Below are 14,243 nucleotides of genomic sequence, written 5' to 3'. Positions count from 1 at the left end.
GCCCCCTCCGGCCCGGGGCGGCGGCGGCCGCCAGGGGGCGGCGCGGAGCGCGGCGGCGGCGGCGGCGGCGGAGGAGGGAGGGAGGGAGGGAGGGAGGCAGCGGCGGCGGCGGCGGCCGGGGTCGGCGGAGCCGCGGCGCGGCGGGGGCGGCGGCCGGGGGCGGGGGGCGGGAGGCGGCCGGGCCGGCGCCGGCCCCGTCCCCGCCCGCAGGGGGAGGAGCCGCCGGCGGCGGCACCTGCCCCGGGCCATGGTGCGCGCGGCGGCGGCGCGGCGCCGGAGGGAGCGGAGCGCCGCGCGGGGCGGGCGGCGCCGCGCCATGGAGCCGGCGGCGGGCGGCGGCCCCCCAGCCGCAGCCGGTGCCCGCGCCCGGGCGGCGCCGCGGCGGCCGGGGCTGCGCTGAGCCCCCCGGCCCCGGGGCCGCGCCGAGCCCCGAGCCCCGCGGCCGCGCCGTCCCCGCCATGGCGCAGCCCGCGGGCCGCGGCGGGCCGAGCCACGAGCTGCCGGGCATCAGCACCGTAACCTACGTCTTCGTTTACAGCCCCGGCGGCCCGGCGGGGCCCCCCGGGCCCGGCCCCGGCCCCGAGCCCGCGCCGCACGCCGCGCCCGCCCCGCTGCGCGGGCCCAAGCGGAAGCTGTACAGCGCCGTGCCCGGCCGCAAGTTCATCGTGGTGAAGAGCTACGCGCCGCAGGGCGAGGGCGAGATCCAGCTCAACCGGGGCGAAGCCGTCAAGGGTGAGTGCGGCGGGGCCGGGCGGGGCCGGGGCCGCGACGGGACGGGGCGGGGCGGGGCGGGGCCGGCAGCAGCGGAGCGGGGCTGGGGGGGGCCCCGCGGGCTCTGGCCCCGTGGAGCCCCCGCGGGGAGCCGCAGGGGTTGGGGCCCCGGGGCCGCCCCGGGTGGGGACCCCCAGCAGAGCCCCGGCCGCCGGTGGGGCCGTGGGGGGCTCCGTGCGGGCGCGGGGCCCTGGGGCGCTGCCCCTTCGGTGGGTGCGGGTCTGGGCTCCAGCCCTGCGGCACGGGGCGCTGGGGCACCGAGGAGAGGTTGGTGCATCTCGGAGCCCTTTCCAGCCCTGCCTGATGTTGGCTTTATGCCTCGAGTCCACCCTACACGGCCCTGGAGTTGGTCCCACCGTGGGGCGGGCTGCGGGGTGCTGGCAGGGGCGCGCAGCCCACCAGTTACTGCGCACCGATTGTGGGTATGGGCAGCAGGAGCAGAGGGGAGGAAGCTGGCGAGGAAATGCTCTCTAAGCAAAACTCACAACCACCTGCACCATGGAGCCACGGCGATGCAGAACTGTTGGGGAGATTAGAGGTTTAGAGGGATAATGGGATTGCCCATTATGTTGGGAAGACTTCTTGAAAGGCATGTAAACCCCCGCGGTAGGTCAAAAGTCAGCTTCCAGCAGACAGGAATAAGAAAAGACTTTCTCTGCAAGCAGGCTAATTCCACAGCTTTTCACTGAAAGTTTAAGGATCTTCTTTTCTTTTCATCTCCTTGCCTCCACTTTTTTGCTGATGCCTCTTACAATACGGGCTGGAGCAGTCACTAATCTGACTAGTTGCATTAGCTGTAACAGGAATCTGAGCTTGGGAGACAGGGCTTGCTGTTCCATGCTCTGAATCGCTAGTTCAGAAGCGTGTTAGACCTTCAGAAGCATGTTAGACTGCATGTACATGTACGTCCTGTGCCGAGGATGCTGAAAACCTCAGCCAGGGAGGTGACAGTCCAAGCAGACTTGCCTCTTGCCCCCACCTGTGTGTTCTTTTCTTCTCAGCAGAGGAAGAGGTGTAGACATGAAGCATCTGTGATCAGGCTGATGTGCCAGATGGCAGGGCTTTGTGCAGTTGGAGTCAACGGTCGTTTGATGTGTGGAGCTGCTTGTCTTGTGGCCATGGGATAAAGGTTGCCAAAAGGCTGGAAGGGATTACCAGATGGACAGGGCTTCTGGGTCACAAGCACCTTTCCTGTCTTCTTGTCTTCACCTGCTTATCCAGTGCTTTCTATCACACAATTATTCATCTCTTCAGACATTTGTATTTGCATTATGTACATATTTGTATTAAGTAGGTGGTCCTGATGCCAATCCTTAGCAATTGCACCAGAATCTTTAATTCATGTGTTCACCTGTAATTGTTTGAATGTCTTTTTCATATGGTCTCCAGAGAGAAAGCAAGTTGTGGGACGTATTGTGGCAGGGAAAAGAGGACTTCAATGGGGAATACATCCTCGGAGCTGGAGGCACTCTCAGCTGGCTTTCCTAATTTGTGGCTGAGAAGGCTTAATAAGAATTGAGAATCACTTTAGTGACTCATTTATAAAAGATCTTAAAACAGTGTAGATGGGCAGTACTTAATTATTTACTGCTTTTGTGATGCTGATTTATTTTTACAAGGATAGGAATACTGACAGTCATTGGACTGGGTGTCCTGTCTTTGCAGGCAGGTAGAGTGATGGGTACAATGGAAACCAACAGCAGGAGCAGAGATGCTGCAACTGGTGCTTTGTCATGTTTGGTGTGCTGTGTGTGCTGTTAAAAACGAGGTGATCTTCAGTTGGTGGGAGGAATGCTCTGGCACCCAATCTGTGGGATAAAGGAGCTGGGGCACGTGGAGGTCCCTGAGGTGGTGCTGGAGGTTGGCTGTGAGCTAACAAGGGTGTCAGCATGTCCACAAACAGGCAGCAGCCATGAGAGGTATTGGGAGAGAGTGGTTTGAGATGGTGCCTTGCCATGAAAAGGGAACTACAAGAAATCTGGAGAGGGATTCTTTATTGGGGAGTGTATTGATAGGACTAGGAGTCACGGCTTTAAACTAAAAGAGGAGAGATTTAGGTTAGATATGAGGAAGAAATGCTTCACTCTGAGGCTGGTGAGGCATTGGAACGGGTTGCCCAGAGAAGCTGTGGATGTCCCATCCCCTGAAGTGTTCAAGGCCAGGCTGGAAGGGACTTTGGGCAATCTGGTCTGGTGGGAGGTGGGCTTAGATGGGCTTTGAGGTCTCTTCCAACCCAAGCCATTCTATGAAGAGCAGGGCAGCTGTTGTGTCAGCATGGGGAGGGTCAGATTGGGCTCCTGAAAAGGATGCGCCAGCATGTAGGGACTAACAGAGCCACCCAGCAGTCCGGATGCTGGGGGGCCCTGGAGGGAATGTTGAAGTGTGGTACATATGAGCAGAAGAGCTTTTGGGGATTTGGGGAATGTTGTCAAAGAACTGCTGGAGGCAGTTGCCTAATGAGAGAGAGGCTGTGTCTGGGGAGATGTGGGGTTGGGGAGCTCTGTGAGAGTACGAAGTGAGGGAGGAACATATCTGAAGGCACAGGTCTGAGCGAGGGACTGTCCCATGGCGTGGTTCTGCTGTGGGATGGGAGCTCTGCAGGGAGGGCAGTGCTGGGCAGGCAGAGGCCCCTTGGGACAGGAGGTCACAGGCGTGGAAGCCGTGGTAAGACCAGTGTCTCTTAGCCAGTGCTAGTGAGGGGGTTTGATAGCCATCAGCTAGATCTAATGACATTCAATGGTTTCATATGGTAGGGCTGCAAGGAATTAGTATCGGAGAGGAGGAGAATGGCAAAACATCTGACTTCTCTTTATCTTGAGAACTGCAGAAAAGAGTTTGAGGTGGAGTAACGTGAGTTTCTCTGTCTTGCGTGAGCCACAGGAGGCCTTGTGTATGGTTCTGTTTGAAGCACGACTGTGTTACAAAGGAAATGCTGATTGTTGGTGTCCTGTCCTGGAAAAAGGCTGAGGATCCTCAAACATTCACCAAAGCTGTGTTCAGAAGTTGTGTCCCTTGTTAAAAGCAAATTGACTCCTGTGAATTTCTGCTTGGCATTGATGTTAAGCATGGGTCTCGTGCTAGATTTGATGACTGGATCCTGTGCTGTGTGGTGGATTTCCTCCGGAGCTCTCAGTAAAAGTTGGTTTGGTTTCAAGAGCACGGTGAAAGTTGGGGTGCGTATCTTGACCACACAGAATAACCATCCCAGTAGCTATTGGATGACAAAAGACAATAATCAATACAGATACTTCATTTGTAAGATAGCAAAAGAATGCAAGTAGAGGAGAGTCTGTCCTTGATCTGCTTGTTACTGATAATGAGAAATGAAATGAGATGTGAGAGCCCCAAGCAAAGAGAGAACCAGTAGTCACCAGCCTTGAAATCACAAGGTCAAAGGCAGAAGTGGCTCGTGGGCAAGGTACAAGGAGGGGATTCAATCACCAACCTGGGAACTACGGGAAAATTAGGAACATTGTGAATATGCTGGTTTGGGAGTCTCATTTCTTTACACTTTGTGATTAGGCTTGAGCAACTGTCACCATATGTATTCAACAGTAAGTCTTCCCATGTAGTGTGGTTCCTTATTGACATTCTCTACTGCAGTATCTAAGCTAACCCTGTGTGAAATAAATGGCAGTCTGAATTTCTGCTGGCTGTGGGTTATGCTTGTGTTGAATTTTTATCATAGCAGTTCTTAGTTGTGCTGGAGGTTGCTTAGATAGAGAGGATTATTTCAGTTGTGAATAAAGTTGTTTTTGCACAGTGAAGGTGTTTTTTATTAGAGGAAGGCTCTGTGGGCTTTGTTTGATGATCAGCCAGCTAGTTTCCTCTGGCCTTTCTTTATCCACCCAGAAATGTTTGGGAGAGACTGCTCACGTACAGTTCACTCAGGGCTATGGGACCTGTGCTGTCCCGCAGGAAGGCAGCTGTTCTGGCATTTAGGTGCAGGTGGTTAGAGACCGAATCATTAATAACTTGGAAAATTAAGCCAAATCTTTACAGTTTACCCCCAAACCATCTGTGACCATGGTGATCTAGAGCGGTGGGGTGACAAACTACTGCCTCCTGAGTTATTCTTGTTCCCAGCGTTGGAAAAACAGAGAAGGAGATAGAGTCTCGTGGTCAGTGAGTCGGGTCCCTGGCTCTGTGTGGCTTTGCCATACAACTGCCTGTAAAATGGTTGTGCTCCACCTGTTAATCTGCTGAAGCTTCCTTCCTGCTGGTCTGTTTGGGAGGCTGCTCTAGAACCTTCCACGCTCCGTACTTTGTCTCATCTGTTGGTGTGCCTTAGACACAGCAGACTGTGTGATCTGGCTGTGAGACATCAAAGGTGCTGCGACCGCGTCCTTGTTTAGAAAAAGGAGACTGACTTTTCATTTCTTAACAAATGAAAGAACTTAGCCACGGGTACTACCTGCTAGCCTTGTTCTAGTGATCAGCCAAGTAGGTGGATGTGGCTGTGATCAAGGGTTGTGTGCGAGGCCTTCAGTGGTGCTGGAGAGCCATGTCCCACCTCCTGCTGCAGGCCGTTTCCTTGTGCTCCTCGTCTCTTTGGTCTCCTTGGCCTGAGCCGCTCTGTCCTCAGGTGCTGGTGGGCAGCGAACTCCCTTCTTGTTGTCCTTGTAGGCCTGTTGCCCCCTGAGGCTGCAGGGCTTGGTTCTCTCGGTTCCCTTGTAGCCCTCGGACACTAACCATTCTTGCTTTCCATCTGAGGCACTCTTTGCAGTCCTGAGGACTGAAATGCACTGAGAACTGTCTTTGACCCCAACATCCTGAGTTTGATGAGGACTGTGGGAATGGATGAGTGCTGTCTGGGTTCTTGGCAGCCCTAAGTTCCTTGGAAGTTCCTCTGTGTGCTGGAGGGGAGCGATGGCAGACACAGTGCAAAGCAGTCCCCATCCCACATCATGTTCCAGTGCATCTCCTTTGCCATGGCTTTATCAGAGGCCCTCTGCAATGAGCACGGCAGCCTTGAACATGCTCTGGTGTGACTTGGCGATGCCTTGTTTTACAGCCCTGTACAGGACATTCTAATTGGGAGGCCAAGGTTACGTGCTGTGGGAGCTTGGGCACTGCTTCTGTACTGGTTGTCTAGTGGTCTGTATTTGGAAATGAAAAGATTTTTTAGGAATAATGAGAGCTTCTTGAGACCAAGATAAATTATTTTCTCTTGCTAGAAACTTTGAAAAATGAGTCATGGAAGAAAAAAGAAAATAAAGATTGCTTACGAAAGTCAAAAGAAATGAACTGAATAAAACCCAGATGTCTTAGGGACCTTCAGAAACCTTTTTTTTTTTTTTTTTAAGAAATGGGGATTTTGTTGTGTATATGTAGAACTGCATGGCCAAACCTGTGGTGACTGGGTGACAGGGTATAAGCCTGTTGCCTTTCAGGCCAGTGGGACATAGAACTAGTGCTTTCCTACCATAGGCTTGTGTAATTTCTCTCCTAGGCCTGAGCAAGGTCTTATTGCTGGGTGTTAATTTGTCTGTAATCAGTTAACGTGAGGGTCTCCTGAAAAGGTCAAGGTAAGCCCACGTTCATTACCTGGCTCGTGCCCTGATGCAGGAGAATATATGGTCCCTGTTTTGAGATTGTTCTCCTGAGGCAATTGGGCATAGGCAGCTGTTATTTCTCTTCTGTTTGTTTCAAACTAAATCTCAAACTACTCAAACCTTTTTGATGAAATTTGTCCTGCATGCGGAGGTCTCGAGGCCAGTCTGCTCAAACTGTGAGACCGGAGGGTGGGCAGAGCAGCCAGCTGATGTGCCATCCAGCCCGGTACAACCATGAGGCGGTCAGTCCGTCCACTGGCCCAGCAGCACGAGGGCTGGGGTCATGCTGGGCAGGGGGCTGCTGGTGGGCCTGTGGGAGGGGGGCTTCCCACTGCAACCACAAGGTCAGCAGGCTCGGTCATATCCTGCCTGGTGTCACTCCATCTGCTCTCATTTTCTATATAAATATCTGACCTCTTTCTCATCCCTGCTGTCCTCTTTGTGCCAGTTGTCGTACGACAGGGTGTTATGTCCAATGTAGGAAAGTATCGATTCTATTGGTTTATAAATGTTACTCCTCAGTTTATTTGTTTAAATTTTATTTTCCAGATGTTACGTGGAAGTTCTGCCTTTTTGAAATTCCACTTACAGTTTTATATACCTGTTTTGTATCTGCTTAAATAAACATTGTTTTGCCATTAACGTGCCTCATTCTTTAAATCTGTTCCCGCAATTAAGTTTTGTTTATGCCCCTGATCAATCCTTTAGGTCTTCTCTTAAATGAGTTTGGTTTCTGTTACGAATAAATAGATCTTTGTGATTACAGTCTTGGGTGGTATCCTGATGAACCTTGCATCGCTTTGGGTTAAGTGATTTAAGATAAAGAGAACATAGAATTTATATACACTGTTTTGCTTTTTCCAGGAAAAACAACCTTCCAACGTTTAGAAATACTAAACGTATATTTTTAGCTTCAGCTGTGAACCATACACCGCTTTCCTCTCTTCTGCATGTTTATTCACTTCTTAAACGTCAGACATAAAGATGACTGTACTTCATCTCCAGTGTTTCTTTGGAGGCGTTGCATACACTGCGACCCAAGTTGTAACTGTTCCACTTGTTCCAAGATTATCCTGGAACTTCACCCTCCCCTTTATTGAAGAGAGGAATGATGAGTTGGGTTGCAGTGGGAAGTCACAGCATTGAGCTCTTTGGTGCTCACTCTTACAATGTTGTGTACCTGCAGCTATGTGGTTGTGCTGGGCTAGCTGTTGTGCTCCTGGAGCAGCTTTTGGTAGAACAGCATTGGCCTGGGCCCAGGTGCCTGAAACATCCCACCTGGATCGTCAGTACTTGGGCAGCCCTAGGCTCCAGGGTGGAAAGCACTTTTTAGTCGGCAGCCTCTTCCATTCAGAGCTGGCTGCAGTCTTGTGGTGGCTTTGAATTATGCCCACTACTGCAGCATAACCTAGAAGAAAACCAAAAAGCTGGGTAGGAGTGTGGGGGTTTTAGCTCTAAGGATCCTGCTTTCCTGACAGCTGCAGGTGATCAGCAGGCTGTGGGATACTTGCATCCACTTGGGCGCCCCTCAGCACTGGTGGCAGGTTTGCACATTTGGGCTCTGAGCAAGTGCCGCAGATCCCACAAAGCAGTGAGGTATGTTAAGACAGTGGGAGGAGGGGAAGGCAGCTTATTGGATTCTTATAAAGTCTTTGAAATGTTGTTTATGGTCTAATATTGATCAAGAATTAAGAAAAAGATGGGGGGGTATCTAACGAGGACTGTACAATAGGAAGAAGTGTCAAAATTTACTTAAGTGCAAAGAAGAAATGGAGATTCCCTGGGGACACGCAGAACAAGTAATCCCTCTACGATTATTAAAGCTGCCACCAGTTGGCATTATAAACTCTATTTTTAGTAATCCTAAACTATGACTAGAAAAATTGGTCTGGCCTAAAATTTTCTCACTCAAAGTTTAATTGTTTGCCACAGATCAGGCTGTGCACACTTGGGCTTCTTCAATGTAATCTGAAAGAATACACATGCTTGCCAGAGGAGGTATTTCTGTGCACTGCACCAGTGCCCCGGGATACAGGGCAGGGAGCCCTCCAGGAGGGCGCAGAGCTGATGCTGCAAACAGCAACCCCAGCACAATCCCTGAATGAAGCAGGTAGTGTACGTGTAGAAATGCAGGTGAGCTGCGTCTGGCATCAGGGCTTAGTCTCAGAGTTGCATTTGAAGACTACCAGACATCAACACCTGTGATGCTGCTGGAGCTCTTAGGATGGTTGTTTGGAGCAGACTCCAGTGGTTGCATATTGGGTGGAGGAGATACTGTCTTAAGAGCATTCTTAAGCTGAGTTTTTTGTTGTCTTTTTTTTTTTTTTTTTTTTAAATTGTCACTAGTAACAAAACTTATCATAAACCCCTTGATCCTGCATTTCCCTTTATAGCGTTTTTTTCTGTGAATGAGTTTAATCCCGAGTGTTTCCAGTTTCTTCAGGACCAGGAAGGAATTCAGTTTACTGGACAATCTTTTCCTTTGAACCAGGGTCAGGAAATTCTTTCTGTTCCTTCTTATTTCTTCTACTGGGAAGGTCATTTTGAAAGAGATGGGAAGAAGCCAAGATGCGGCTGGTTGCTGTAGCCTGGTATGAGAATTATACAACCTCTCGGGATTGCTGTCTGTCATAAGTCCTGCCTTCTGCTGTGCTAAATTTCTTTGAGTTTAGGGCAGGATTTTTCCACTGAGATTAGTGTTGCAGGTCAACAGCATGGCTTCTGGATTGTTGGTGCTATGAAACTGAAAATGTCCAGCTGAGTCCAAATAATCCTTCTGGAGAGGAAGGATTGAAAAATTGAATGAAAAATCACAGTCAGAAAACAAAGGGGATGATTTAGAGATTGTGTCAGGCAGAACAGAATCAGGATCTCTGTTCTCTGCTACGGGTAGGACAAAACTGACCTGAACTATTGTGGTCCATTTGTCTCCATCTGTACTTCACATCCAAGGAAAAGGTTGCAGAGGTTTTGCTCATTTATTATAAAACCATCTCCCTCTAAAACTTTTTGGTACTTTTTTTCTTCAGCATTAGTTCATCTGCCAGGGACTTTTAGTCTTGAAAACTTAGGGGAACTTTCTTCAGACATCAGCTATTTTCAGTTCCAGCTTTCTACAAATGCTCATTATAGATGTAACACCATGCTGGTGAGATAATTAGGTGGTGAAAGCATAACCATATAAGATAGAGTTTTTATTAATGGGAATCACGTGGGTGTGCAGTGTCCTGTTGTGCCTGTTTCCCACACAGGATTCAGGTCTGCTGCCTGTGAGTATTCACACTGAAGCTTTAAAGGGTGTTAGAAAACCTGTAGGTCAAGAAGACTCTTTCCTGTGATGTTCTGAATTTTTCATTCTTCTTCTGTGTGTTTTTAAGGGAATTTCTTCTATTATTAAAGAGAATGGTTATCATTTCCTATGTCAACATCTCTGTTTGCATATATAGCAATGAGTAATGTTGCCTCAGTGTCTTTTTGAAATGCTCCAAGATGAAATTCTTAGTGCTTTGAAATGCTATTTGAAAGTCATATAGGTACCCAGTGTGAGATTGGATTATTGCATATTGCCTTAAAAATGATAACATTTGTGCTTGGCATCTACAATGATATGCTGAGAATTCTTCCCAGCTTGTCACTGTAGGAGAGGAAGCCTTGTTGACAAGTCAAAGAACAAGATGCCATCAAAACTCTTATTTCCATAATGGAAATCTTCTGTTTCCCACTCTTTTCTTGGGTACCTGTTATGGTTGGCTGTGTCATTAGACCAGCAGAATGAGGTGAGAAACAGAAGGTTCACTGCAGACTTTATTGGGATGGTTGTACTTGGCTTGTGTACATCAGTTCAGTAGCTGGACCCAAGCATGCTCTTCTCAGAGGACAGACAAAAGATACATGCTCAAGCTTGACTAGCACAGGAAATGTCATCTAATTTTATTAATATTATTTCCAGCAGGTTGTTTGGAATGGCTTTAGGTCTCTGTTTACTTTTTGCATCTTGCTTTTGGATAGACTTTTTCCTTACAAGAATTTTTTCTCTTAAGGTGTACACTTTTTTTTAAACAAAATTTTAAACCAAACTTATGATGCAATTTGTTCTTCATCCACTGGTTGCTCTTCTAGCATTGTAGTACTTAAAAGTGCAAGTGCCTGGGGAAAAATGTAAAAGTAATCCTCTTAATTAAACACTGTCAGTGCTTTTCGGGAGGTGTGTTTGGGGGGTTACGCTCCTGAATGCCTTCTGAAGGTCCTTCTCGATTTCCTATGCTTTGCCTACATCCGAATTCTACAGCAAAGATGAATTTGTCTCTTAACTGTGCAATGCTGAATAGTGTTTGAAAGTATTAAGAATTTAAAGAGCCTTCCTGAGTGGCCACTGAACCAAGGTACTTGTCAGAATAATAGCCAAGGTTATTCCCTCCTCAGTTTCCTCTAGCAAGGTACAGTTCTTAACGCGGTGACATTTTCTGCTTGTTGACTCGGGAAGCGCAGGACAAATACAAATGTCTCATCTCATCTGCCACATGCTCCTCTACTTCCCACATCTGTCAGATGCATTTTCGGGACAATCGGGTACTGACAGCCAGCATCGCCTTTCTGTCTTAAATCAAATTACAGTGAGGTTTGCTTTAGCTGCTGAATGTCTTCAGTCAAAACCCTGGCAGGTGCTGTTTGGTACTACCCAGCCATCGTCCCATGGGCACAACCCATCCCATTCCTAGACCACCACTGACAAATTGAGCTCTTCTCCCTTAGTTCAGGCCTGTCTTTGGCTTGTCCTAGCCATATCCTGGGCACCGGCTTCAGCTGCCCTCACCAAACAGTGCCCCCTGGGCCCTGAGCTGCTGGCCCTCAGCGGCCGAGTAGGCCGTTCTGCTCTGCTGTTACTCACTTGCGTGTTGTTTTGTTTTGTGTTTTAAACCATGAAATAGCTTGAAATTTGGGTTAGGTTATGAGAGAACTTACTATGAGAGAATTTGTCTGTTCACATTCCCAGAATTTTACTTACATATCTCTGTGCCTATACATACATAACTTGTGCGATCCCTCACTCCCTGTCTGACGTCCCGCAGCAGGCTGCACGCAGCCCCACGAGCCCCGTGCAGACCCCGCAGTGCCTGTGCTCATCGCGTTTCCATTCCCTGTTGCTTACGAGGCTCGGGCTGACCCCTGCAGCGCCGTGCCCGGCAGTTCCCTCGCTGCCTGTCATTCTGCGACACGGGGAGCTTTGGCCTTCATTGCTGCCTCATGATGACCTGCTTGTTAACGTTGGCATGCCTGCTCGGTGCATTGCTTTCCTTGTTGTCCGGTGTGTCTTTTATACTGAGCAGTTCTCCACCAGGTGATGTGATGAATCAGGTGTTTTCTCATCCCATGTACCTGTGCAGTGAAAGTAAGCTGTCCCAGCCAGGTGGGTTGTCTCCTAGATCCCTCTGTGTCGAGCAGTTTCCCAGTAATAAAAGGACTACTTTTCCCCTCCCCAAGCTAGTTTCCCAGCTCTGGAAGTTTTTCTTCTGGAATGTTTTTTTTTTTGTCTGTTGCACTTGAGTTATTTCTGTAAAGGGTAGAAAGTCTGATTTCCTCCCTCCCACATCAGTGTTCTGTAGGGTTTCTCTGGGTGACCTGACAGATTTAGAAAGGAGTAGCATAGGTAGAAGATGTATTATTCCACGGTCTTTAAAAGCTCTTAGTTAGGCTGTTCTGACTCCATCAGGGCAAAGTCACCTTTGAGCATGTCCCTTAGGGCACAAAGCAGAGTGGCTGTTCCTGGAGAGTCCCTGGGGGTGTCAGCATGAACCGCCTTGGCTCAGCCATCCACATGCAGGGGCTGACGTTGGGATCAGGGTAACCCCACTACTGCAAACCTGCTGGCGTGTGTTGAGCACCGTGTGAATCCCCAGAGCCTCCATGACGGGTCCAGAGGGATGCTCTAGGCTGTCAGAGATGAGAGGGGGTGATTCATCTGTCTGCATGTGGCTGTCTATATACACAGCTACACCTGAGATAGTTGTCTAGACTCCCTGTAGTCAGTGGTAAGAAATAGCTCTTCCAAAGTGCAATTTATCTCATCCCGAGTTAGACATTTAAAATAAGTCTGATGAATCACACCCTGAAATAGGCTATTTCTCTGTTGACTAGCTCAGATATAGATAGCCTTTTAGCTCTCTGTTTCATCTGTCTTGACCATTAGCCGTGGCTATTACAAGCCATAGCAAGGGGTTGCTTGACTTCAGCATCCACTTTCTGTCCAGAAATTGTTCTGCTGTTGTCTTTACTTAACATCCGGCTGTGGAAGTTAATGAAAAGGGCAGTCATCAATCTGACACTCCTCACCGATCCCAAGTGGGTATTAACTAAAGATACTGGTCTTCTCTTGGAACCAGCAAAATGTTCCCTAATGAATCATACTTTCACAGTGTAGGCCAGTTTCCATGTGGCCGAAACATTGCTTCGCAAAGGGAGCGAGAGACAGATGTTCATGGCTGTCTCAGTGCCCGCTGTTTCATTTAGGTAGTGAATTCCTATCTTTAGTCTTTTAAGGGTGAGGTTAATTAACGGCTGAACAAACCTGCTGGTGGGTGTCCTTTGCATAAAGATCAGATGTGTTTCTGTTCGAGGCTTTCCAGCTCTGGAGAGGTGAGACTGGCGCTTTAGCAGCTCGCTCCCAAGGTGGAGCTCTGTTGTGTGACTGTCTGGGACTCTGCTGGCACAGGCTTGCCAAATAATCTGAATCCTCAGCTTTGGGGAGAAGCGTGCCAGCAGAAATCTCTGTGCCTGACAGTAACAGCTTGCTTTGAATCCAGCCACATGTTTGTGGATTAAATATGGACCTTGGGTCTAACACCTGTAAGACACACCAGGGGCTGCCTCTTTGCTGTCCAAACAGTGTCTCTTAAAATTAGAGGCACTGCTGTCACATCAGCTGGGAGTAGCTGATGGGCATGAGGGGTCATCCTTAGAGTGTTTGTTTCTTGTCTTGATTAAAAATTAGTAATGATCCACATACTCTGCTCTTTGTTTAAGGCTTTCTGTCAGATCATGTGCATGTAGTACTGTTCTCATCTGATCTCCTGCTGCCTGTCAGAAGAAGCATTTCCTTCTCTGTGGGCTTGTGATTGATATACTTGAGTAAAATGTTGGGACAGTTTAATACAGTCTGCTTACAGACTGGGCAAGAGATGATGCTGCTGCCTTTGTGAGCTGGAGAGTGTCAGCACATCGGTTATTAACTCACAGAAAGCCTTAGGGAAGGAAGGCTTGAATCTGAGCCGAGTCTTGGGAAGAACTCGGGTGCGATGTGATGTAAAAGCTAAACCCAGGGCACAGATCTTGCACCTTGTCCATGGGGAGCATGGATGGATGTCTCAGCAGACTTCTAGCAGGTTGATGAAGAGAGCATCTGTTGCCTATTTCTATAATGTAAGTGATTATGATGATTTTCTGTAAGTTCTGTGCATTACCTCTAAATATTATTTAGTTAACTTTTAATTGTAAGAATAATCCTAGCTTGATAGGAGCACAAACATTACAGTCTAAGGAAGCTGTTTAAAGTTGTAGCAGGTGAGGTGAGGGATTTCCAGTGCTCCTGTACAAGTTCACACACCTGCAGGACGGCAGGGAGCCCCTCCACTTAACTGCAGTGGTTATCTGGGGGCTGTGTGAGCCAGGAAGAGGCATTTTTGGTGTCAGCTTTTAGTACCGTGGGTTTGTCAGGGGAGTTGTGAGCTTCATGTGACACCACAAGGCATGCGCTCGATCTTGAGTCTTGTGAGGGCTTTGGTGTGTGCTTGTGGTTGTGGGCCCTGTGCCCAGCCCTGTTCTCACCTGCCTGGGGCTGCTTTCTCAATGCAAGTTGTTCGGTGAGACCACGTGGTGGCCAAAGTCAGGCCAGCTGTAAGGGCACCTTCTGGTTTCATCAGG

At 49.0% G+C, this 14,243-nt stretch overlaps 1 protein-coding gene across 18 annotated transcripts in view; it reads left to right on the top strand.

Annotated features, from left to right (window-relative positions):
* SHANK3 (SH3 and multiple ankyrin repeat domains 3) overlaps positions 1–14,243 on the top strand; it is a 374,153-nt gene that overhangs the window by 179,687 nt on the left and 180,223 nt on the right. For all 18 annotated transcript variants that reach the window (XR_014317924.1, XR_014317925.1, XM_082764921.1 and 15 more), the window contains one exon: positions 539–732. Coding sequence is in view for 16 of the 18 variants with exons in the window: in XM_082764921.1 (XP_082621047.1) it covers positions 539–732 (194 nt within the window). In the remaining 2 variants the exon portion in view is untranslated. The remainder of the gene's footprint in view (positions 1–538; positions 733–14,243) is intronic.

The sequence above is a fragment of the Aythya marila genome (genome assembly GCF_965140915.1).
Source record: "Aythya marila genome assembly, chromosome: 1".
Taxonomy (NCBI): domain Eukaryota; kingdom Metazoa; phylum Chordata; class Aves; order Anseriformes; family Anatidae; genus Aythya; species Aythya marila.
This window is presented reverse-complemented; position numbering and strand designations above follow the sequence as displayed.